Source organism: Pezoporus wallicus, unplaced genomic scaffold, assembly GCF_028554395.1.
Source record: "Pezoporus wallicus isolate ANWC-B61680 ecotype Strahan unplaced genomic scaffold, APGP_CSIRO_Pwel_v1 contig_13458, whole genome shotgun sequence".
NCBI classification, from domain to species: domain Eukaryota; kingdom Metazoa; phylum Chordata; class Aves; order Psittaciformes; family Psittacidae; genus Pezoporus; species Pezoporus wallicus.
The window spans coordinates 1,223,459-1,248,919 of NW_026635549.1; the positions used below are offsets into that span (position 1 = coordinate 1,223,459).

The 25,461-nt window shown below is 43.4% G+C and overlaps 2 protein-coding genes across 5 annotated transcripts in view; one reads left to right on the forward strand and one right to left on the reverse strand.

Moving 5' to 3' along the window:
• SYTL2 (synaptotagmin like 2) overlaps positions 1-1,402 on the reverse strand; it is a 54,843-nt gene extending 53,441 nt beyond the window's left edge. For 2 of the 4 annotated variants that reach the window (XM_057396716.1, XM_057396715.1), the window contains exon 1: positions 1,269-1,402. The gene's annotated coding sequence lies outside the window, so the exon portion shown is untranslated. The remainder of the gene's footprint in view (positions 1-1,268) is intronic. The other 2 variants (XM_057396719.1, XM_057396717.1) reach the window with 2 other exon arrangements.
• Positions 1,403-6,383: 4,981 nt separating this feature from the next.
• Positions 6,384-24,039, forward strand: CCDC83 (coiled-coil domain containing 83). The gene is made up of 11 exons (XM_057396762.1): positions 6,384-6,788; positions 7,960-8,077; positions 10,043-10,127; positions 12,593-12,758; positions 13,327-13,494; positions 16,642-16,733; positions 17,876-17,944; positions 18,890-19,011; positions 20,008-20,081; positions 21,645-21,829; positions 23,789-24,039. Exons 2-11 carry the CDS (start codon positions 7,992-7,994, stop codon positions 23,972-23,974), a joined length of 1,233 nt encoding a protein of 410 aa, XP_057252745.1. The 5' UTR covers positions 6,384-6,788; positions 7,960-7,991; the 3' UTR covers positions 23,975-24,039.
• Positions 24,040-25,461: the final 1,422 nt, after the last annotated feature.

A 25,461-nucleotide genomic window follows, 5' to 3' on the forward strand; every position in this document is an offset into this window, starting at 1 on the left:
AGAGGGATGTCTAGCAAAACTAGGGTAATTCTTACCCCCCAAAATAATACAAACTGTGTATGAGGCAGATGAGATCACCCCCTTTTCTCCCAGGGGAGCAGCAAGGCACACAAAGCACTAACAATAAGCAAAGAGGGATGGTAATTCAGGGAAATCACAAAATGCACACTTTGATTTCCAGCTTCTCCTGACAAAGAGCTCTCAAGTGCTTTGCTTTGACTTTGGCAACCGAAACCATCAAGAACTGTAGTCACCAGTGCTAAACACAGTGCATCAGCTCCATGGCACTGTATACTCCTAGGTTTACTACCACTTGCAGATATGATTGTTTGGGAAAATATAGTAATAATGACCGATGATAACTAAGGCTGGAAAGCTATACTGTTGCTGCATATTAACTTGGTAAAGTGGTTTAATTCATCAGTTTTTTAAATACTCCATCACAGAAATCTCCAATTCTCCGATATATGAAAACACACATATTCTGCTGCAACGCTTTGCTTCCTTTATCAAACAAAATGAAGTTTCTTTTCAGAGCACCCTCTCAAGCATGGTTTAAGTCCCCTCATCTCACACTTTCGACAAAGTTCGAGAACACTCCTCTGTCCCCAGATTGAGACACCTTTAGCCTGCAATGGCAACGATAAGAACAGATCCTTCTGCTCAAACAGGAAAGACACAACTGAGCGTGTTGGACTTCAGGGCCAGGTCCGATTCTACAAGTCATTCCAGAGACAGCGTGGAAGATGCAATTAATTTAGTGTTTTGAAATGAAAGGTGATTAGCATCTCTCAACTGAGATCTAAGCACCCTCTTTAAACGAGGAGAGTCCCTTTAAAACACCAGAAGCTGGGTGCGGGCAGGCTTTATCTCTCCTCGGCTCTCACTACCGGGCTCCCTCCAACAGCGCAGCGCTCGGCTCCCTTTGCAGGGCAAGGCTGCCCTTCTCCACACCGGCTCTCGGATCGCTTCTGAGCAACGTCGCTGGCAAGCGGCGCTTCCTCCCACGGCATTAAACAGGGTGAGCTCTGCCCCGTCCTCAGGGAACCGGTCCCACAAGCCCACCACAGCAACCCCACTGGAGCCGGCTGCAGAAAGCCTTAACCAGGGCTCCTCAGCTGCCAAGAGGCTCCTCCCCAGGCTGCCCCAGCACTGGGGGCACGGTTGGGGGTTTATACGTCTTTGAATTAGGAAGGCACCCTCCCCAGCTTCCGAGCCCCCTCAGGGCAGCCGCAGCCCCGCAGCCCGTCCCTCCAGCCACCGGTTACCTCGTCCCGGCCACAGCCGCGTCCTCGCCCGTCTGAGGGGAAGGGAGGCGGTGGCAGAGGCAGCCCCGGCCCGCCACGGCCGGGCCAATGGCGGCGCCGCCTCCCTCAGAGCGGGGCGGGCCCTGCACCTCCCAGCCCGGGCCGCAGGCGTGTCCGTGCCCCCCGTACCTGAGGGACCGGGCTGGTTGGAGGCTGTCCTCGGTGCAGCGGGAGCCCCCGGGGCGGGTTTAGCGGGCACTTTCTGGGCAGAAGCTCGCAGAAGCCGGCTCACACCGCGGTGTGAAGTCCCTCGTGAAGTCCATATCGGCTTGACTTGCCCCTCTGCCCTGAGGTAAAACAGCCAGTCCTTCACTTTACCTGGTGACAGGCAACCGAAGAGGTGTGAACGCACGCCCCTGTTTGCAGTAGAGATACGGGTAGTGATAACGGAGGTTTCAGTCATCTGGAATGCCGCTGTAAGCGCTTTTCTCTTTGATTAGTGGCACAAAATACACATGCCGCCATTGCAATGGATGTTTCAGCAGGACCTTCAGCAGCCAAGGCACCAGACTGAAGCCAGAGGAGTCCCTCTGGGAGCACAGTGATGGCACCGACCTCCTGTGATGAGGAAAGCCGGCCTGGTGGTGTGTTTATAGCATCATAGAATCAACCAGGTTGGACAAGACCTCTAAGGTCATAAAGTCCAACCATTACCCAAGCACTGCCAAGGCCACCACTAACCCGTGGTACTGAGGGCCTCATTTACACACTTCCAGGCATGGTGACTCCAGCACTGCCCTGGGCAGCCTGTTCCAATGCCTGAGCACCCTTTGGTGAGGAATTGTTCCTCAGCTCCATCTAAACCTGCCCTGGTGCAGCTTGAGGCCGTTTCCTCTTTCAATCCCTGAATCCTAGATCATAGAGTCATAGAATAGTTAGGGTTGGAAAGGACCTTACAATCATCTAGTTCCAAACACCCTGCCACGGGCAGGGTCACCTCGCACTAAACCACGTCACCCAAGACTCTGTCCAACCTGGTCTTGAACACTGCCCCAACTTGGGCAACCCATTCCAGTGCCTCACCACCCTCACAATAAAGAACTTCTTCCTTATATCATAGAATCATAGAATCATAGAATAGTTAGGGTTGGAAAGGACCTTAAGATCATCCAGTTCCAACCCCCCTGCATTGGGCAGGGACACCTCACACTAAACAACGTCACCCAAGGCTCTGTCCAAACTAGACTTGAACACCGCCAGGGATGGAGCATTCACAACCTCCCTGGGCAACCCATTCCAGTGCCTCACCACCCTAACAGGAAAGAATTTCCTTCTTATATCCAACCCAAACTTCCCCTGTTTAAGTTTTAACCCGTTACCCCTTGTCCTGTCACTACAGTCTCTAATGAAGAGTCCCTCTCCAGCATCCCTATAGGCCCCCTTCAGATACTGGAAGGCTGCTATGAGGTCTCCTAAATCATCAGTACGGGCTTCCTGCTAACCATAAATTCTTTTGTTTCCCCTCCTACTCAAACTTGGACATGGTGAAGCAAATTATTGCTTTTTAGAGAAAAATTAGTAAACATGGTGTTGGTATAAAGGTGTGGTAAATTATGTGTCTTTTCAATTTCATGTACTTCATATGTGGCCCTTCCTGATGACAAATCAGCGACTGGATCATGCTTTTTGCGGTAAAATTCTGGCTCAACCAGCCTTTAATAAGGCTTCCACTCAGTTTACAAGGATCAAAGTGAAACGGAGACCTTGTAAAAGCTTAAAACTTGGTTTCTCCCTGCAATAATCTTCATTCAAGCGTCTCTCATCCACAGATCCTGTTTATTCATCCTAATGCAGCATGCTAAGCTGTATGTGTTCAAACCCACACCAAACTCCTGTTCAGTGCAGAACAAGAAACACCATTTCGTACATTAATTAGAAGTGGGGTCCTTTTTGCCATTCTTGGTCCATGGCATGGAACATATTTTCCTGTTGTGTTAAATATCTCTTTTCTTCCCCACCCGCCCACCCCCAGCAGTCCCAAAGAAGAAAGAAGACAGCGGTAAAACAGCCTTTTTACACCAGACACACTGTATTAGCTGGTATGCTTGGCCCCTGCCGGATGGAAATGGAACTGATGTTCTGTTTTGTCCAAACCCTTTAAATAAGAACTTCGGACCCAAGCATAGAGAAAAGCAGGTTCTTGCTGCTAGGAAGCTCCAGATGGCAAAAGCCTCAAGCACTGACACAAGTGTCAGCTGTAGAACTGTGTACAGGGTGTGTGCTGTGTCTGTTAGAATGTGTTCTCTCCTATAATATTCATTTTAGTGATTTGTTCTTGAGATGGATTCAGATGAAATCTGTGGGATTACATACACGAGGGCTGTCCCAGGTCAGACTGACCGCCAGTTCATCACTTGAGTGTTTGCAGCAGAGACTGAAAATGCCTGAAAGATGTGAATGGTGAGGACTCATACTGGTTTGTCACTTCATACAAAGAGTCTGCAACCAGTTCACAGCCTGTCCCCATGGTTGCTCTGCACTAGTGTATTAAATCTGGAGAATCTAACTCGGATGCCACTGATTCAGCCTGGAGAAGAGAAGGCTCCTTAAGGGGAGACTTTAGAACAGCCTTCAAATACATAAGGGGGGCTTACAAGTAAGCAGTAGAGGGCCTGTAGGGATAGGACAAGGGGGATGTCTTTAAACTGACAGAGGGGCAATTTATATGAGCTCTTAGGCAGAAGCTCTTCCCTGTGAGGGTGCTGAGGCGCTGGCACAGGGTGCCCAGAGAAGCTGTGGCTGCCCCATCCCTGGCAGTGTTCAAGGCCAGGTTGGACACAGGGGCTTGGAGCAAGCTGCTCTAGTGGAAGGTGTCCCTGCCCGTGGCAGGGTGTTGGAACTGGATGAGCTTTAAGGTCCCTTCCAACCCAAATCATTCTGTGATTCTACGATTCCATTACTGTACTGATATTTTCCTGGCTGGTGTCTTTGACCACATCACCTCTTGCTTTAGATCCACTGTTTGTCTCCTGGGCCTCAAGCTCTTTTCTTCCCCTGTAGACCCCTCTGCACTGTTAGGTTAAGTGATAAAAGGCTCTTTTCCATACACACAAAGGAAGGCTGAGGAACAACTGTATGCGGAGAAGTCTCAGCATCACCCTGCCTGTCTGCTCCCAAGCCCATCACAGGATCTCTCAGCCCAGTAAAGGTTCATCCTCACACACACAAATGAGCACAGATGCACAAGGGCATGTCAGGGAGCCCAAATACCCTCTTTGAAGGCGCCACCATTCCCAGGACTGTCCCAAAGGACCTTCATCAGCTTACAGGCTTGGGGGGATCGCTGGCTGTGGGGTGGAACACATGGTGGGGTGCAAGGGAAGAGGATTTTCAGATTACACAAGAGCTGCTATGGGATACTCAGGAAACGAGCTAACGGTGGGGAAAAAGGAGCCCCAGGACCCGCACCACAGCTCTGTCCCCTGGGCTGCCCGCGCTCTCCTCGCTGAGCCGCGCTCTTTACGCGGGCCTTTCCCCGGCGGCAGATCCCGCGCGGCCCGCCAGAGGGCGCTGCTGCACCGCGGAACGCGCCTATGGGCGGGGCGAGGCTCCCGGTTGCCTTGGCGACCGGCGGCTGTTGGCGCCGCTGCGGGCGGAGCGCGGCGGGGCCTGGCTGAGTGCGGGCCGGGCACCGGTAGCGGCGGAGCCTCGAGGGGAGCGGGACAGCGTGTGGGTGCTGTCGGGGTACGGGTGGGACCCGGGGACGAGGGGCGGTGTAGCCTCGGAGGGACCGGGAGTAGGGACAGCGTAACGTGCGGTGGTGACAATTTAGGCCTTGGGGTGCTGAGGGCCATGAAGGAGACTTGGATGTGAGTGGTGGTAGGGTGAGGGGAGACACTCCAGAGCTTGACTGTGTAGGGAATTATTTGGACGTGGGTGCTCAGAGTGTCAGGGGATAGCACAGGACGGCGGCTTGGGTATAAGGTGACAGCGGCAGCGGGGTCTGGTGGCTGCGGACAGGGAGGCTCTGGCCACTGTGAAGTTTTTGGTCACTGGCGATGAAGGGGCAGTGGGGAATGCAAGGGACATGCAGGAAGGATTGCGTAGGAAGGGATTGAGGGCAGAGGGAATCATTAGCCTCCTCTGAAGACCAGGAAGGGGTTATGGTGTGGCTGCAGGGTGCTGAGGTAATTACTGATGGGCACTGAGGGAGTGGAGGCTACTTGAGTGGCAGCTGCTTGAGATACAAGGGAGTAATGTGAGTGTATGTGGGATCTCCTTGCTGCTTCTAAGGATGTCCTGGCAGTGCAGTTATCAGTTGTGAAGGTGCTGGTAGTGATAATGGGGATCTGTCATAACCTATTTGGGAGAAGAAATAGATCTTGTGCTCTGCCAATGGTTTAAATCTGCAGACAATGCTCAGTCCCCCCAAAAAAACATTCCCTTCTCTCATATGTATTTTTGGTGTCTTGCAAAATCCAGCAAATCTGTTATTAGAGTATGGTTTTGTTGCCTTGTACAGCTTGGAGGCTTTCTTGTTGCTCCCTGTACAGGAAGAATTTAATAAATACATCACTGGAGCTCATCTGGGGCTGGAGTGCCAAGAAAAACCCAAAACCTTTTCAAAGTACTGCTGCTCAGACTGATTCAGTTAGTGCCCAGCTTTAGGGGGGAGATTTGATTATCCATTTACTGTAAGGGACAGAAAAAATCGTTATTAATAACAACAATAATTCTTCAGAGATTGCTGTACTGATCTTACATTTCTGAGGAAAATCAGTAAAGTAAATGCTCAAGTGAATCAATACCAGTCCAGTTAATTCTGTGCTGAAGAATGACAGATTTATTGTTATACTTAAAGAATGCATCCTGCACTTGTGCATTTGGGCTGGGAATTTTAAGGGGATTTGTGGAAGCCAAGTACCAAAATTCCTTTAGCAAACAGCCTGTACCAAAATTCTGAGTTATTTTTCTTAATTTACTTGGCCTCCTTTTAACATCTCAATCTTACAACAGTTGTGTGTTTAGGATGTTTAAAAGTTCCATGAAAAATATCATATTGAATTGGTATCTGCAAAGGTTGTGTATAAATATTAAGGACTTAACATGGCTTCAGGCTCAAGTGGATGCTCAGGTAGGAAAGGATTTGTTCTTGGATTGGTAAATGTCAGGTTTACTAAGTCACTTGGTGATGGTATTGAAGTTTCACAGTAAAAACATTTTACTAACGTGTAGCAACTATTAAAACTTTGACCTGGGATGTTTCAGAAGTTCAAGGTATTGCTGGTGGGAGTCAGAAGTTTCCAGATTTCTGCAAATGGAATTAGCGGTATTGGTGACATAAATATGCAGGGGGTACAAAGACAGTGATTAATAGCTCTAGGCAATTATCCCTGAGTGTGAACTTCTCTTCAGCAGGAGAACAGGTAAAATCTGCACAAGCAGGTTTCCAGCAGAGTGGGAGTAAAATTCTTCTGGATAAAACATCACAAGAAAGATATTCCAAGGTGTGAGGAGCTGCATGCAGATATAGACTCCAAGGTATGTTTACCCTTTCTTTCACTTCCCTTGCAGAGCTGCCTCACAGTGAGCATTCCTCTTACACACCTTTCTGTGCCACACAGCTTACTGCCCTCAGCCCCCTCACTTGTTTCAGCAGCAGGCATCAACTGCTCATCTAGGGTAGGAAGTTATTTTGGATACAGAAAGCCGACCTTGCCTTGCTTCAGGGCCAGCCTATGGATTAGAGTGCATCTGTCAATAGTCACTTTAACTTCATTCCCTTGATTTTACATCGATTTGGCAAGCTTGTTATGTGGCTTTCCATGGATTTTTTTTTCTGTTTCCTTGGGCTCATTTAAATTGGAAAAGTATCCAGCCTGCTGTATTTAGTCACAGTTACTACTTTAGTTACTAGTTATTCTATTAGTTGTTTTCAATTTTAGCTATTAGAGTGATAACTGTTAGAAAGCAGAATTTGAAGGCAGAAAAGTAGTTTAATATGAAAACAGGTTACGTAAAATGTTTATATTCATTCAGTAATAAAACCTCCCATGTTACATGAACTAATCTGGTTCTGGCATTTGATCACATGACCACTAAAAGTGAGTAATCTTCATAAATGCCCTTTTTTTGGTGACTTTTATTTTATATAATATATGCTACGAGTTCCATTACAGAACTGTTCATTGTCAGTGGAATCCTGAGGTTGGCAGTTGTGACAACATGCCCAGGGAATACTGCTGACATGCACAGCCCTTCAGAGAGCGGTTTTGTTCCAGCTCTGACAATGAAAACTGAGTTGCAGTGAAAGGCAAATATTCATAGTGCTAGGAGAACAGAAGGAGAGGGAAAGAGATGCATATTAACAAGGGTACTCGATAAAAGAAGCCTAATAAAGAAACACAGACAAAGGACTGGAAAAGGAACAACTGCTTGTTTGATTTGCAAGAATGTAAAACCTAGTAACTACTGGCAGAGGCCACTGTTCTCCAATTCAGGGCAACACTTCAGGATGTCATAAAACCGAGGGCCCGAGTGCTATCCTGGGCAGGATTATTGCTGTCAAAAAGCCCCTCTCTTGTTTTGTTTATTTCAGAACAGTTAGGAACTTGTCACAAGTGAAAAAGTCTGGTGAACATATGACATTTTAGAAATCATTAATTTCTCTTTATTTTTCCTTCTTTTCTGCTTGCGCTTACCTCCCTTTTAGGTCTAACTTCTAGCACAAGTGAACCAAAAAGCATGGAAGAAAAGAAGAAAGAGGAGAAACCAGAAGAGCAATTTACAGACCCTGAATCAGCTGTCCCAGAATCCTTACTAGAGTTTCAGTAAGAATTAAGATTTTTTTTTTTTTAAGATATTTAACTTTTCATTAATATAGAATATGTGAATGGATAAAGCAGATAACAAAGACAACTTTTCCAGTTCAGAGCCTGAGCTGACTGACTATATTTTTCTTTCTTTCTTCCTCTCTCTTCTCTTTCCCTCTTGCTCTCTGTCCTCACCTCTATAATTTGTAACTTCTCTGTAACACTTGACTGAACAAGCAGCATAATCATAGCATCATAGAATGGCTTGGGGTGGAAAGGACCTTAAAGTTCACCCAATTCCAACCCCCTGCCACAGGCAGGGACACCTTCCACTAGACCAGGTTGCTCCAAGCCCTGTCCAACACTGCCTTGAACACTTTCAGGGATCATACAAGTGAATCTGTCACATTCTGCTTTAGGAATTATCAAGTGTGTATATTTATTTAACTTTCATTCCTGCTTTTTCTTCTGTATATTGAAGCATGGATTCTGTAGGGAGTTTGTTATTTTGCAATTCCATTACAGACTACTGTTGCAGGATTGGTTAGGAACAATAGTCCCATGAATTACTTTCCTTAGTAACATCCTATTGATGACTGGCAAAATTGTGGTAGTGGAGTGTTGCTTCTGGATGTTTCAATCATCTAGATGGAATCTGCTACACAGAGTTGAGAAAAACAGTATCATCAGTCTAACTGGTTTGTAGCTTTCACCTGAGAAATAACATAGCACTATAATCTAAAGAGGAAAGCTCCAATATGTATCAGAGAAAATAGCAAATTGTACTCATATAATTTTTCTTACATTAACCAGGTGATGGATACAGACTGTCACTTCATGGAAAATATTAACGTTGCAGAAATGAAGACCATAGCAGTATTCTAACTACAGAAATGGTTTAAAATGGCAGGTCATTTAGGAGGTAACACTGTGTGGCCAAGCTGTCACCTCTGCCTAATGAGTGATAGATTTTTGCTGTAGCCATATCCACATATCTCTGCTCTAGTGTCTCTAACTAATATCCTTGTACTTATTGGAAAACCTGAAGGATACCGTGGAACTTATTGGCACTGGAGGATGCAAATCTAGTAACCTTCAATGACTGAGTGATTCAAACTTAGCCAAGAAAAAAATATCTTCTTTAAAAATAACTTCATACAATAGGGAGGGGTCAAAAACCAAAACCCCAAAACAAAACTACAAGGAAAAATAGCTGTTGAAACAGTAAAAGATACTGTGATAACTGTAATATTTGCTCTATTGTGCCATTTGGTGAATGAATTCTGGGATTAGAGGGAAAGATTATAGAGAATTTTGCAAATAGACACCGTTTGCAAACCAGAGTTTCTCATTCTAGAAGAGAGAATACAAAAAAAATGCTTATTTTACAGCTGTGGCAAAGAGGATGACAGGTAGTCTATGAACATTGTGAAAGCAGCAAGCTAGTTCTCTGACAAAAATGTATAAACATACTCAGAGGATACTACTCAGGCTGCAGTCCCTATTCCCTTAGTGCTTCTTAAAGGCTGACAATTTCTTAGTGTACAAATGCAGGTTATGAAGCTCAACAAGCCACATTTCCAGAAGAATTGAATCCCATTGAATTCTCCAGTTTGGGATTCAGCTGAGCTGTGTCTGACTGAGTTGCCTCTGTAGCAGAGAAGTAAATATTTCTGGAGCACAAACCATCTTGTCCTGAAAGAGACCTCTGTGATAGGTCAGCTAAACTGCACCCAGAGAGAAGAAACCAGCTTAATCCTCTCTAGCGGTTACAAAGGAACAGAATAATCAGGGATTCTGTTTCTATGAAGGTCTAGATGTATATGGGAAATAATTTCTTTATGTGTAGTAAGCAGACAGTGGTATCTACCCAGGTGAGTCGCAATATGATACAAACATTTCAGTTGTATTTACATCTAACCTAGTTTAAATAACATTCCTCTCCTGTTTTTATAAGGATGTCTCTTTACTCTTTTTCTGCAGAATTGAGGCAAAAGAAGAAGCAATTGATAAGGTTTTGCTTGCTTTGAAACAACTGGAAGAAAAGAACAAAGAATATTACGAAAGAGTAAGTGGCCATGCATCCTTCTCCCAGCGCATTTTATATGTGGTATTTTAACTCACAGATTCAATTTTATTCTTTTAAGCCTAATACTACATTGACTAAAATTAGCCCTCACAGTGAATTTCTTACAGTCAATGAAACTAGAGTTAGGAAGTGCTGAAAGTTAAAGTGTTATCTGAATTAAATGCGACATAAAGCATAAATGTCCTAAATATGCAAAAAAGGAGCTGCAGGAGTAGAGCATTGCAGAATAGGGCACAGCACTCAGGTAAAGTGAGTTCAGTGAAGGTGTTCTCCAATCTAGATTTAAATTAGATATAAGGAAGTAGTTCTTCCCTGTGAGGGTGGTGAGGTGCTGCACAGGGTGCCCAGAGGAGCTGTGGCTGCCCCATCTCTGACAGTGTTCAAGGCCAGGTTGGATGGGGCTTGGAGAACCTGCTGTAGTGGAAGGTGTCCCTGCTTGTGGCAGAGGACTGGAACTAGATGAGCTTTAAGGTCCTTCCCAGCCCAAACTGTTCTGTGATTCTATGATTCTATCAATGCATGTGAGATCCTCAGTAACTACTTAAGTATTTAATCTTACTCTGCAGCAAACACAGGTCAGCAGCCCCCTTTCAGTAGGTCACTGTGCAGCAGTATCTTCAGATGTGCCTTTTTAAACAATACTGCAATATTTCAGCATACAAAGAATAAACAGTATTAACTTCATTTCTGTCAGTAGTATCAGCAGATCTAACCAAGTATTGAGATTTGCTGACCTTTGATTCATTTCTGAGGTCATGGAATTGCACAGGTTTCTAAGAGAGCTTACTGATTCTTGCAAACTTAGTTACAGTGAAAACTGAGCAAAAGAGTGAGTATCATGCAGTTGTCGAGGTGCAGTTTTTGGCACTGCTTGGTGAAGACTCACTTTCCTGTGGATTAAGATTTGGTTTGGGTCAATTTTAGAACAAGGTTATGTGACTATTGGTGGCACCTGAGTGACACTTTAAAGAACTGTATATATGAACTGTATATAAAGAACTTTAAATAAAGAACCATAATATGGCATCTGATGACTGAGACAGTGAATTTTGAAAGTAGATATATAGTTACCTAATGAAATAAATAGCTCAAAAATCCTTAAACTGGATTATGTGATTGAACACTGTTGCAGGCTGCACCACTTCCTATAGCAAGAAAAATGTCTCTTTAGCCCTCCTATGCTGATACTTGCCCTGTATCTGTTCAGATCTCTGTTTAGTTTTCCTTGGTGTTACTTTCTGTCTTGAAGCATGGATGGTGTTTCATTTGTGGCCTTAACTATCAGTGGAAGTATCATTTGGCTCTTCTCCCTGCAGACATCTGAAGTCTCTAGTTCAGTTTGCTGCTAGTTCATGGTCTCACAAGGACTCCTTCGTATTCTAGGTTGTGCAAGGTACTTCAGGGCATACTTGAAGTACTATTTGCTTAATTTACCTATGTTTTGACAGTTCTTTGAGCTCCATCCTTTATTTCCTTAGTGATATTGTGTGGTTTAGAGTTCATCCATCCAGAAGTGACGAATGCTTGAGACTGTGTACTGAACAGTCACTGTTACAGTTATGGTATCCTTTGAGAGCAAACATATTTGAAATTACTGACCATGTAACTTGAGTGCCCCTTGAGAGGGCCAGGGTAAGGGGTTATAATCACAGTTGTGGAATCAGTCAGTATAATTAATTTCAGCTCTTTGCAAGACTCTCTACTATGGGTATATGAAAGTGACCTGCTTGACTGATGACATTTCTACCTGAAGTTGGTACATTCTCATCAAGAATGAATGTGAAGTAAATAACTCCTACAAATAAATAGTTATTAAGCTGACCCACAGGAGTTCTACAAGGGTACCAGAAAGAATCTATGACTATTGATGTTCTGCACCAAGTCCAGCAGTCATTTGTCTCTCATTTCCTTGTAATAGTCTTCAAGACTGAGGAAAATTCTGAGACTTGCACACTCTTCCTTCTGCTCCACCCTTTTTGAATATAGGATCATAGAACAGTTAGGATTGGAAAGGACTTTGAGATCATCCAGTTCCAACCTCCCTGCCATGGGCAGGGACAACTTGCACTAGACCATGTCACCCAAGACTCCATCCAACCTGGCCTTGAACACTGCCAGGGATGGAGCATTTACCACTTCTCTGGGCAACCCATTCCAGTGCCTCACCATCCTCACAGTAAAGAACTTCTTTCTTATATCTAACCTAAACTTCCCCTGTTTAAGTTTGAACCCATCAGCCCTTGTACTATCACTACGTTCCCTTAATGAAGAGTCCCTCCCCAGCATCCTTGTAGGACCAAGATGAGGAGATACTTAGCCGAGTGGTTTTGCAGTGCATCCTGGCACTGGGTCAGATTTTACTTTTCTTCACTACTTACACTTGTCACTTTGAAAACCAATTTGAAACTGGTTTTATACATGCTTTTTCTTCTGCTCTTTCATAGCATGAGCTGCTGAAGAAGGAACTTCAAGCACGCATCAGGCGCTTACTGGAGCAAATAGACGAAGAGCAGAAAGAACGATATAAGGAGGTTGTAACTAGGGATGATGTGGAGAAGTCGCTGATAGCAACATGGCAGTATGTTAAGGACAAAGAACAACTTCTGGAAGGTGTGCTGTGAGTTGTGGAAGTTGCAGTTGACACCCTTGGGATTTAGTACTTCTTTTTGTATTTTAAATCAAGATTCAAGTTCCTTGTTGAAGCATAGAGCTTTTTGCCCCAAAATTAAGCTCTCTCAATGTGATATGAGACTGTAGAGAGTTTGTAAGTAAATCTGTTCTTTCCAAGTGATGTGCAAGTGCAGTGGCAAGTTATGAAAACCCAATGGCTCCAATGGAAGATTATGAGGGCAGCAAAAATTACCAGTTTTTATTGTTTAGAGCCCTGGCTATCATCCCTGTGATTCTCTGTGGGACACACATGTGCATTTGGTTACATTTCATTGAGAACTGTTGGTTCTCCTTGGCAGAAGATCAAGCTGTTTTCAGCAATGATGGTGGCCCTTGATACTGCATGAGGCCATCGTGTTGTAATGTATTGTGGGGTAGAAGAAGCACTCTTCTTTCTCCAATCCCACTGAAAGTGCCTTTATTAAAGATTTTGATGAAGTAAGATTTACGAACTATCAGTTCAAGAAGCTGGTAATGAACCTGCCTTTTGTTATTCTGATTTTCATAGATCTGCGCTCCCAAATTGAAGAAATCAACCAAAAAATCTCAGTAAAGCAGAGTGAGAAAGATGATTGCTTGGAGTATAAAAATGTAGGAAGTAAAATAGAAGCTAAGAAGATTATGAGTCTGGAAAAAGACATTAAAGAAATCAAAGATGATTTCCACAGAGCTACAGGTTGGTTTACAGCTGTAAACATTTTTGGTCAGTTACCAGCTGCAAACACTTGCTTTACAGCTGGTGTAAAGCAAATCTTAGAGGCTTTTTGTATATTACTTGTCCAAATCAATTAAATTATATATATAATTTGGGGTCATATTCTGATAATTTCTGTGAAGTTTTCCAAGACAGTGTACCTGAGGAGGGCTGCATAATTGTATAAAATGGAAAGCCTTTCCCTTCCCCTCTACATTCCCCTTTCCTTTTCCCTTCCCTTTCCCTTTACTTTCCCTTTTCCTTCCCCTTCCCTTTTCCTTTCCTTTCCTTTCCTTTCCTTTCCTTTCCTTTCCTTTCCTTTCCTTTCCTTTCCTTTCCTTTCCTTTCCTTTCCTTTCCTTTCCTTTCCTTTCCTTTCCTTTCCTTTCCTTTCCTTTCCTTTCCTTTCCTTTCCTTTCCTTTCCTTTCCTTTTTCCCCTTGCCTTTCCCTTTTTCTTTCTGCTTTCTTTTCTCCTTTCTCCTTTCCTCTTTCCTCTTTCTCCTTTCCTCTTTCTCTTTTCCTTTCTCCTTTCCTTTCTCCCTCCCTTTCTCCCTCCCTTTCTCCCTCCCTTCCCCCCTCCCTTTCTCCCTCCCTTCCCTTTCCATTTCTTCCCTCTTCTCTCTTTTTTTTCTCTTTTTTATCTATTTCTCTCTTTCTTTCTCCCTCTCTCTCTGTGAAAGTCCCTTTATTAAAGAAACAAAGTCCCAGGAATTATGAACACTTCAAGAAACTGATCAGTTTGTCTCCTGACAACTTCCTTGTCAAATACAGGCAGCCCATTTCTAAAAACTGTTCCTGTGAAGGACAGCGGGTTTCTAAATATAAGTTACATCTATTGAGGTCACCTACACATAGGACTCCCTCAGCAGTCATGCTTGAAAACTTGACTCTGCTGCTGTTGCTTCTTATCATGCTCCAAGCACTTCACATGAGGAAAACTCTTTTGATGGGAAAGTGCTATGAGCTCGTTCTTGGAAGTCTTTTCAGCTGAGCATGGTTGAAATGCACAAGTAGAGGGAGCTGTTGTGCCAGTGGGCTGAGCTTTGTATAGTCCCATGCATGAGGCCCTGCAAAACTGCCACTACAGACATACACAAATGCTGGGAACTGTTTCAACGCTGACACAACAGTGGAATGAACTTGAGAGCTTATGTATTCTGCTGTTGAGTGCTTCACAAAGGTTTCTTTACTACTGCACTATTTTAAAACCTTTTAAATAGTTTTGCTATTACATATCCCATGCTTCCAACACGACAAGGATGTCTTGGTTTTTCTCCTTTATGGCCCTCTCAGTATGCATAGCCACAGCCAAGCAGCTGGTAGTAACAGGCAGTGACACTGCTCTAAGGGTCTCTGTATATTCTGTGCCAACCATTACCAGGCATCAAGTACTGTGGATAAGAGCCAGATATCTTTTTTGTCTTTTGAAACATATTTGATCCCAGTTAAGACCTGCACTGTGCTTTCTACATCATCAGATAGCTTGTCAGATATCCATGTCTGTATTCAGGAGAGGTTGATATTTTTCATTATGTGTTTTCCATGCTCTGAATCAATCTAAAACTTTTCTATACAGCTGCTGAGCTATGAAATGAAAAAGAGAATGGGCTTTTATATAGAATGCCAGAATGAGCCAATAGGAACATTCTGTCTGACCTGCATGTCACAGGGTTCAATTTGTGGTCGAATGGAAGTGTATTTATAGAAAGACTGTTACAGAGGTACATATAGCAGTTGCCTAGTTAACATACTAAAGAATGATGCTGCCAGTACTGGATGTTAGCAGTCTATTTTACTCAGCTTCCTAAAATCTAACATACAAAGTGTCTGGAGAGTACAGTTTTCCAGCCTATCAAAAAGAAAACAAACCCAAACCCAAAGAGAAATAAATCTAACAAGCTGACAGAGTGATGCAGCAGCAAACCGGGCTTGTTCACTCCCTAAATGTGTAACAGGTTTATGGAATAAAATAAGCATAAGTGAAGAGGTTTCTATCTCTGTAGGGCTTGATGTTGGCACAGTTCATGTGGTCTGGTGATGACAGTTTAAATAAAATTGCTGGAGGGGAGAAGAAACGAAAAAGTGCCCTACACTTACGTGAGGTGTGGGGAGAACAGTGTTGCTGTGAGAATTAAGGCAAATAGCCTCCTTAAAAGCAGTAAGTATATGTGAAGAGTTCCTCCTTTTCTGCATTCTCCCAGCATAGCTCAGGTTGTTTAGCTGTGTGAAAGAATGAAAAGATGAATTAATAATAGTCTGTAAGTACTTTCATTTCATTCTGCCAAGTCTAGATGGCAGGTTGATTAAGGCAGGCCAGCTTTTACCATGTTAAATTAAGAACTAATGCACAACTAATGCACCTTTCATATTTGACAGCCTTTGACTCCACAGTGGGTCCATGACCATTTACAGCCAAGCCTGCAATAGGCTGTCTGCAACACAAGTGCAGAGCTAGGCTGAATTTCAAGCCTCTGGAACAAGTATGAAGTGCTTTCCTTCAAAGAAAACTACTACAATCTCATTCGCTCCTTCAAAAGGAGAAAACCCAAGCAGCAGGGGGCTGTTTTGCATAGCACAAAAACAACTGAAGGGAAGGATGCAATAATTAAATAGCAAGTGACTAGAGCTGGAAGCTAAACAAATTCAGCCTGGAGAAGGGAAGCTGTGTGGAAACCTCATAGCAGCCTTCCAGTATCTGAAGGGGGCCTACAAGGATGCTGGAGAGGGACTCTTCATCAGGGACTGTAGTGGTAGGACAAGGGGTGATGGGTTCAAACTTAAAACAGGGGAAGTTCAGGTTAGATATAAGGAAGAACTTCTTTACTGTGAGGGTGGTGAGGTGTGGAATGGGTTGCCCAGAGAAGCTGTGGCAGCCTCATCCCTGGCAGTGTTCAAGACAAGGTTGGACAGAGCCTTGGGGGACATTGTCTAGGATGAGGCATCCCTGTCCTTGGCAGGGGATTGGAACTGGATGATCTTAAGGTCCTTTGCAACCCAAACCATTCTATGTTTCTATGTGATGCTGGCTGATAAATTCCAGTTTATCTATTAAATGTCAATTATCTAGTTGTTAGGAGAAATGGATGTCAAATAATGATTTCTGATTTCCTTCTTTTGTTTGTTTTGAAGAATATTACAGAAATGCTTTGAAAGCAATGAAAGAAGAAAATACCAGACTGGTTTTGAAGCACATGGACTTGGTTAAGGAACAGGCCCCTGAGGTATTCCTTTTGCCTTTTTACAAGTGCTAACTGTATCATAGTTAGGATTCATGTACTCTGCATTAATAATTATTTTCACTTGAATTAAGACTTGGAACTTTTTCTAATAACTTGAGAGTAAAATAAATGTACATTTTCTTACCAGACATGACACTGGTTATTGTTATACACACATGTACTTTTGGTTTTACATCAGACTAACAATGAATAGATGTGAGGGCATTTTCCAAGCAAGGTATGGGAAACTGGGGAACCATGCACTGACTTCAATTGCTCAAGAGCAGGTCACTTTTGCTGTGACTTCAAACAACAATTAATACACTAAGAGATTGTCTGCATTGAAATATACATCAATTTGAAAAGTACTTTTAAACTTACTTTAAAACATTTAAAATGTCAAAATAGTGCAGTCTGCAGTAAAATTTAGGTTTATTGACACATATATATATGTGTGTATATATATATATTGAGTCATGTCAGCCAGCTGATTTGCAAAGTATTTATGGTGAGGTCTTCTTACACTCACAAAATGCAGAGTGTACTTCAATACAAATCATTGCTTGGGACCATGAGGTATTTAAATTCCCAGACTTCAGTGCTGGTATTTGCAATCATGTGAGAATATAATCCAAAGGTCTGTGTTCATGGTGATCTACAGGAGATTTCCTCTCCCTAGTTGCTCCTTTCCACTTACTGACATCAGTAACTGTATCCTTGGCTCATGAGCATGGACCTCTGCATGTTTAAGTCACTTGTCATATATCGGTTCCGATTAATTTGTGGTTTTGCTTGGGTTTTTTAATAGCTAAAGCTTTGATTTCCTGCAAACAGGAATATTTGGGCAGTAATGGGAACATAGCAGAACCTGTTACGTGAAAAGGGAATGTCCTATCTTAGTATGGGAAATTAAAATCTTGGTAAATTACTTGACATATAAACTGCACTAGTCAGGATGATGGAGAAGAAACATGTGGCCCTGGGGACTAAATCCCCTTGCGATCCCTCAGGGGATGCTACAGGCTGTTGTGTGGATGTTTCTTAGTTGTTTCCTGCTAAAGAGCAGAAGGTCTGCAGCACTGTCATAGTCTGCAGCACTGTCAAAGTCCAGCTTTCAGATGAGATCTCAAATTGTGTTTCCTCAGAATGCTGTGAGATACTTAGACAAAGACAGCTGCAGAGAAATTGAAGAGAATAGCTGGCTAAAAGAAGAGGTAAGAGCATCACTTGTGTACAGTTGATCACGGTAGTTCAGTTTTGAAGCACCGTAGTCTACAGTCATAACTGGTTCCAGTGATGAGCCTCTGAAGACTTCCAAAGGAAAAGGAGAGCAATTTTCCTGTAATTACTCTGCAGTCCTGAGCAGCAAACAGTGTATGCGGTGAATAAAGGTAAAGATGAACATCTCTGTTCACCAATGAAAGAATCGTTTTCCTGCCCAAGCAGTTAAGTATTTGTATCTACAGAGATAGGAATACTCTGTAGTGTAAAGTCCCAGCCATCTAAGTATTTGGAGAGTGTACATTTGAATTGCATTAAGGTTCTGGGGTGCTGTATTGAAACAAGAAAGCTGGAGAGGGAATTTTTACAAGAGCCTGTAGAGATAGGACAAGGGGGAATGGCTTTAACCTGCCAGAGGGGAGGTCTTGATTAGACATCCAGATGCTCTTCCCTGTGATGTGGTGAGGTGCTGGTACAGGGTGCCCAGAGAAGCTGTGGCTGCCCCATCCCTGGCAGTGTTCAAGGCCAGGTTTGATGGAGCTTGGAGCAACCTGCTCTAGTTGAAGAGGTCCCTGCCTGTGGCAGGGGGTTGGAACTAGATGGTCTTTATGGGTTTTCTCTCCAAGCTCTGATGTGAAAGCAAGAAAGAAAAATGCAGAGCTTCTGTCTACCAGACCTATGTGGCTATATGAGAAGGTTTTGCTCTCAGGGTTGCAAAGCCCAAATGTGTGGCTCTGATTGACAGAGTTGTGCCAGTAAATGGCTCTAATAAAGGGGTGAAAGAACCAGAGATGCCTTCCCTTGCCTGAAAATGTGTCACTCTTTCTCAGCCTGTTATAGCAAAGTATGTGCTATTAAGATAGTCACTGTGAAATCTTTCCACAATGGGTATAGCCTTTCTAAGATGATCCTATTATTTTTGCTTTCATTGTCAAAAGGTTAAGCTGTACCAAAAGGAAGTGAGTGATTTGAAAGCCTCAATTCAACTCCTGGAAGAAGAAAATATCGCTCTAGTGGCAAAACTGGTTGATAGCAGACTTGAGTATCTAGGAGTACCCAGGTAAAATGAAGCCTTGACAGACTCAGAAGTGGTTCATCTTTTTAAAAGATAATGCTGCCTTCAACCTTTAAAGCTATTTGGGTTCTCCTACAGCAAAGCCAAGGTAGTTTTCTAGTTGAGGACAAGCAGGATTTGACTGGGTATGTGTGGGACTTGTTTCTCTAAAGAATGCCTGCGCCATTGTAACCTCCTCAATACCAAAATTCAGGGAAGAAACTGGGTTCTTTAATAATCTCTTAAGACCTAACGACACTTTCTTTTAGTGGGGCTTGGAAATAGTTTCTTTCTATTGTAATTGTCTCAGACCAAGTGCTGAGTAATAGATTTTCCCTTTTCTGTTGGCAAAATGTTTAAGGATATGAAGATTAATATACAAATAAATGCTGTTTTGCAATCTCAAATGAAATAGATGACCTGGTACTGAGTAAGGCAGAGGCTTTGGGATAGGTCTATCTGTAAAGGTGTCTGTAGTATTAGTTTATTTGTATTGAAATGATCTTGTTCCCTAGAGAAATATTAATTTAACCCCAGAATACCAACATGAATGGTATCAAAAGCACAGTGTAACAATGGGAATGATCCAACTCCATTTTCCATTCCCAGCCCAGTGATTTCAGCCATATTGCAGAGAAAGGTTCCAAGTCTTAGGAAGTGACCATTTTTCTCCCCTCTCCAAACTTTGGACTGCTTTTAAGTGACAGCTGCCAGCTGTGGTTTGAATCTTGGACTGACTGGAGACTATAACATTTGTTTTCTTTTAGTCTCATGGACATAGTTGAACTGAAGCACTAAGAATAAGAAAGAGCAGCTTTTTAGCCACTAAGCTACCTGGCTGCCTCCAGTGCATTTTTAAACAGTTGCGCTATTCTGCCTTTGTGGTTAAGCAACAAATGGCTTTGAGATAGGGTGTCCTCCCCCCAAAACATTGCACAGGACAATTCAGAAAGCCAATTCAGGCCTTTAATATGAGTTTTTCTTTATCTTTTAATTCCATAGGCATCTTGCAGCTGGCTTGCCACATGAGTTTCTTAAGGATGGAATGAAAGCAGTAGAGTATAGCAAGTACACAGGTAAAGCACATGCAGCTTCTAAGAACAGACAAGTTACTGAAGATTTATATGCTTTTTATTTATTATCAAACAGATGTTTGACAAGATGAACACTTGGTTTCCCACTTAACTGCAGGCACCACACCAATGATAGACTGTAGTTTGTGTTAAGAAGACAAACCCACAATCTACCTGTAATACAGTCTTAAAATTGAAATTGCTGTTTAAATTGTAGAATCTAGACCTGGCCTGTAATGTGGGTACAGGACTGGCCATCTTTTGAAGATATGATTCATATCTTAATCATAGAATCACAGACTCATCGAATCCCAGGTTAGAAGGGACCTCAAGAATCATCTGGTCCATCCTTTCTAGGCAAAGCATGACCCAGACTAGATGTCCCAGCACCATGTCCAGCTAAACCTTAGAAGTGTCCAACATTGGGGAATCCACCCCTTGCCCAGAGAGATTATTCCAATGGCTGATCATTCTTACTGAGATAAATTTTCCACTTGTGTTCAGTCAGAATCTCCCCAGGAGTAAGCTGTCCCCATCACCCCTAGTCTTTTCCATGTAACTCCTTGTGAAAAGGGGGCCTCTGTCTTTTTAGCCACCCTTTACATACTGGAACATGCTGGTAAGGTCTCCCCGAATCTTCTTTTCTCCAGGCTGAACAGCCCCAGCTCTCTCAGCCTTTCCTCATATAGCTTCCCAGTCCTTGGAACATATTCGTGGCCCTTCTCTGGACCCTCTCCAGTCTATTCTTTACTGATCCATGTCACCATAACTTCATTGTATCTTGTCCCTGAGAGGTTACTCTTGAACTCCTTTCATTTGCACTGTACATGCACTTTACATTCAGTCTGACACTGAGACACACTGGACTTAAATGCTAAATGAATCCCTAGCAACAGCAGATGAAGCTACACAGAGTTCAGCCTGAACTGAACATCCTGGTAAGCGGTACTCAATTTGGGTCAAATCTCCACTTATTCTGGTAGGTGTGCCCTAAAGAAGGATGTACCATTAGGCAAGAAGGACCATGTGAGTGTGTTTGTCTGTTTAGGGTGTTTTCTATGGATTCCTTAGTATCACGTTTTATTTTACATCTCTGTGTGAGTAGAAGAAAGAGGGGGGAAGAAAGGACACAAATCAAAGAGTTAAGCTGAAAAAACTGAAGCCATACACTTACGGATACATGAACAAGTCTGTTGAAGTTCTGACCAGTTCCAGCCATAGGTGGACCTTTCTGGAACTATCAGGCATCAGCAAACATATTGACTAAGGCTTTTGAATTGGATATATGTTTATTTTGAGCAGTTCAGTTCTATTCCCTTTGCTAGACCCTTACAGTAGTTACTGGGAGAAGAAGGTTTTGTTCCAGTAACCTGGAGTCAAGTCCTTGTCCCAGGCAAACTCCACATTTGGCTTGGCTAGCCAATTAAAAGTCTTCCCAAGCTGTTCTTTGCATTGCACTGGCCAAGCCACATTAAGGATTGCAGGCAATGCTCACACCAAGTATTAATTCTGGTCTTCATAAAGCTTAACAATTCCATACACATCATTATTCTTCTCTTGAAACAGCAGAGGCAGATGGGGATGAAAGCCTCGGAAGTGCCACAGACTCCTGTCAGAAAACAAAATTCTTTCCAAAGATTCAGTCTACATCAGACACTGAGGAGCTCCAAGAGAGTGATGTGGAGGTACGGGAACAGCCACTCACTCCAACCCTGGGCAGCCTCTTTTATGAAGATGGAAAAGATTTCCAGGTATGAATTCAAGTAATTGAGTCTCTCACTGACACATCTTTCAGTACAGAGCATGAGTTACTGCCAGCAGGGTTCTATTCCCACTGGTGTTATGGCAGGAAAAACTCCCATCTCTTTTACCAAGTGTACAATTCAGATGCGTAACCATAGGCACATGCTGCTATTTGAGGTGGTAAGGACACTCCTTTTCCTTCATATGCTGGGCCAGAAGAGCATGGGTTCTGTGTCATACCAGCCAGCATCATATGAATGGTTTGGATACCTTAGGGCATTTCTGGTACCAAGACACACTGTTTTGGTGTCTTAGGAATCAGCATACATGAGTGTCAGGGTGAAATTCCCCCTAGAAAGAATTCTGGATGTCACCATTTGTGAATTGCACAGACTCATTCACTTCATTCATGGTCCTTCAAAATTTGTGTTGCATTAAAGGGTTAACAAGGAATGTATTACTTCAACAAAAAAACAGGATAAAGGTGTTCCTGGGTGCAGAATACAGGGGTTGAGAAAATAAAAAGGTACAGATTATATGTAAATAGGCAGAGAGATCTCCCAAGGCAGAGAGATCTTCCTTCAAAAGAAGTGATGGCACCTGCCTTGGGAGATCCTTTATCCCAGGCAGCAAAACAATGCTTCCTGGGTGCCTTTGATTCTATACTCGAGTTGTGAATCACAGAGTCCCAGACTGGTTTGGGTTGGAAGGAACCTTTTAGCTCATCCAGTTCCAACCCCCTGACACAGGCAGGGACACCTTCCACTAGATCAGGTTGCTCCAAGCCCTGTCCAACCTGGCCTTGAAGTGAACTGAAAACTTTGATACATTTCTAAATAAACTAAGTACTCTCAGAAAATACATTGCTCTACATCATAGATTTCTACTGTAGAGTAAAGCAGATGCTACAGACAGGGTGCAGACTGCAGGGTTTGCTGTATGAAGGTATTTCTCCAGGTTTCTTTACCCTTGAATATTCAATTCAAACTTACTCAGTGATGAGTTTAGGGGATTTTAAAGAAAAACAGAAAATCCCACAACTCTTTTCCTAGAAATCTGCCATTAGTTTGATTAATACCCTGCAACTTGTGTTCAGAGAAATGACCCTGTCGCCTTGATCAGAGACTAACTTAAGCAGTGGCTCTGTCCTGAAAAGTCATACAGAGAAATGAACAACATTTAACCAAAACAGATCTCCCCACGTTTGCTTCCTTGCTGGTGTCACCCTGGGAGATGAACACTTGCTTTACTTCTTTCTCCCTGCTGTTAGCACTGCAGAGCCCACCTCACATGAAGGCTGTAGGTGCTGCTGACAGTCATTCCCAGGAATGGAGGTATAATTGCAGACAGTGGAGGTGCATTAGCAAGTATTAAGAACCCATTCGTTAAGTAGAGGTGATTCAATAGTTGCACTGTAGCTTTCCTCCTTCCCCCTCCTGGCTTTGGCCATATGGTGCTGCTCCTGCCCTTAGGGAATCCATAGCGCACATTGGCCTTTCCTGTAGCTGATTCACTTACTAACCCAGCATCAAAACTTGCCTTTTCTTCTCCTCCTGAATTACTTTTCTGGTGGGTTAGTCAACCCAAGTGAGTCAGAGGTTTGGAGAAGACCAGCGCCTACACAGACGTGGTGGAAGCACGTGGCTGGACTTGGAGCTCTCTCTTTTGGCAGCAGTGAGCTGTTGGATTAGTATAATTCTTCCCACAGACCTGAACTTGAGACAGAATGTGCTTTGCAGAGAAAGGGATATAGGTGAAATCACACAGGGGAAGAGGAGGGCATTAGGGCTGCAGCCTCCTAAAATGACCTGGCTGGTAAACCAAGCCTGTTAACACAAACATTACCCAACATACAACCCCAGGGCAGCATCTTCACCATTGCTTTATAAAGGAAAATTACTGGTTTTTTTTTGAAGAAAGCTGCTTTTCCATGGAATTGCACAGGAATAATATTCTTTCTTCCTAAGGAACACTTAGAACTGGCTCCTCTGGAGACAAAGCTGATGTGTGTGATTGGAAAAGCTATGCCTATTCATGAACAAGCAGAAGAAATGCCAAGCAGAAGGGGCACAGAAGACGGCATGGGTCATAAATCAGACAGGCGCATCACAGCTCGGATGATCAGGGCTTTATCTAAAGAAAAGGTTGGTTAAGAACAGACAAGCTGTGCTGTTAACCTGGGACTGTAACATTCTCAGTTCATTAAATATTTGCTCTGTTCTTCAAGGAGCATGTGGCACTGGGCTTTGTGAGAACTCTTTTTGAGTGCCTGGATCATGATTTACAAGTTTAAGTTTAATGCAATGTATGTCTGCATGCAGATGGGCATGGAGAGGGTGCTTTCCTTACCAAAGAGAGAGCTCTTGCATATTTTATGGGCTTCTCAGTCATAGAATCACAGAACAGTTTGGGCTGGAAGGGACTTTAAAGCTCCATCCAGTTCCACAGGCAGAGATACCTTCCACTAGAGCAGGTGGCTCCAAGCCCCATCCAACCTGGCCAGGGATGAGGCAGCCACAGCTTCTCTGGCCAACCTGTGCCAGTGTCTCACCACAGTAAAGAATTTCTTCCTAATGTCTAATAGGAAATGTTCCTAATTTTCTTAATATATTCTTTGGAAATGTCTGATGAGTCCATGTAGCTGTACATACATCTAACAAAGGATTCAAGTTAATACTTAGTTTAAGTGGTCCCCCCCTTGCAGTCTGTCAAATGTGGAATGCCTGCTGGATAAGACCCTGAATGGGTAAATGCAGGCTGCCATAAAATGTACAACTGTTGCAAAATACTTCATACTCTGCTAAAGCCAAATCTAGTGTATCCAAGTATAATTCAACTACTGTTAGCAATTAAATGTTTTAACGCCTTTTATCTGTCTCCATAACTCCCTACTTAAATACATTGAAATAATAAAAAAATCAATTGAAAAAAAGCAGCATACAAATCATCAGAGTCTTAAATATATTTCAAAATTGGCCAAATATGCTGTCTAAGGCTGCCTTTGGTTTGTGGATGGTCTCTATGAAAACATAGTACTTGCAGCACTGTGTGCGGTTCTGGTGTCCTCAACATAAGAAGGACATGGAGCTGTTGGAGGAAGACCAGAGGAGGCCACGAGGATGATCAAGGGACTGGAGCACCTCCTGTAGAGGTTGAGAAGGATGGAGAAAGGAGACAGGCTGAGAAAGATGGGGCTGTTCAGCCTGGAGAAGAGAAGGCTGCATGGAGACCTCATAGAAGCCTTCCAGTATCTGAAGGGGACCTATAGGGATGCTGGGGAGGGACTCTTCATTAGGGGCTGTAGTGATAGGACAAGGGGTGATTGGTACAAACTTAAACAGGGGAAGTTAAGGTTAGATATAAGTTCTTTACTGTGAGGGTGACGAGGCACTGGAATGGGTTGCCCAAGGAAGTTGTGAATGCTCCATCCCTGGCAGTGTTCAAGGCCAGGTTGGACAGAGCCTTGGGTGACGTGGTCTAGTGGGAGGCATCCCTGCCCATGGCAGGGGGCTGGAACTGGACGATCTTAAGGTCCTTTCCAACCCAAACTATGCTGTGATTCTATGATCTCAGTGCATTGATTTGGTGGTTTTTTTCCACTCTCATTGCACATCCTGGACACCCTGCAGGCAGACACAAT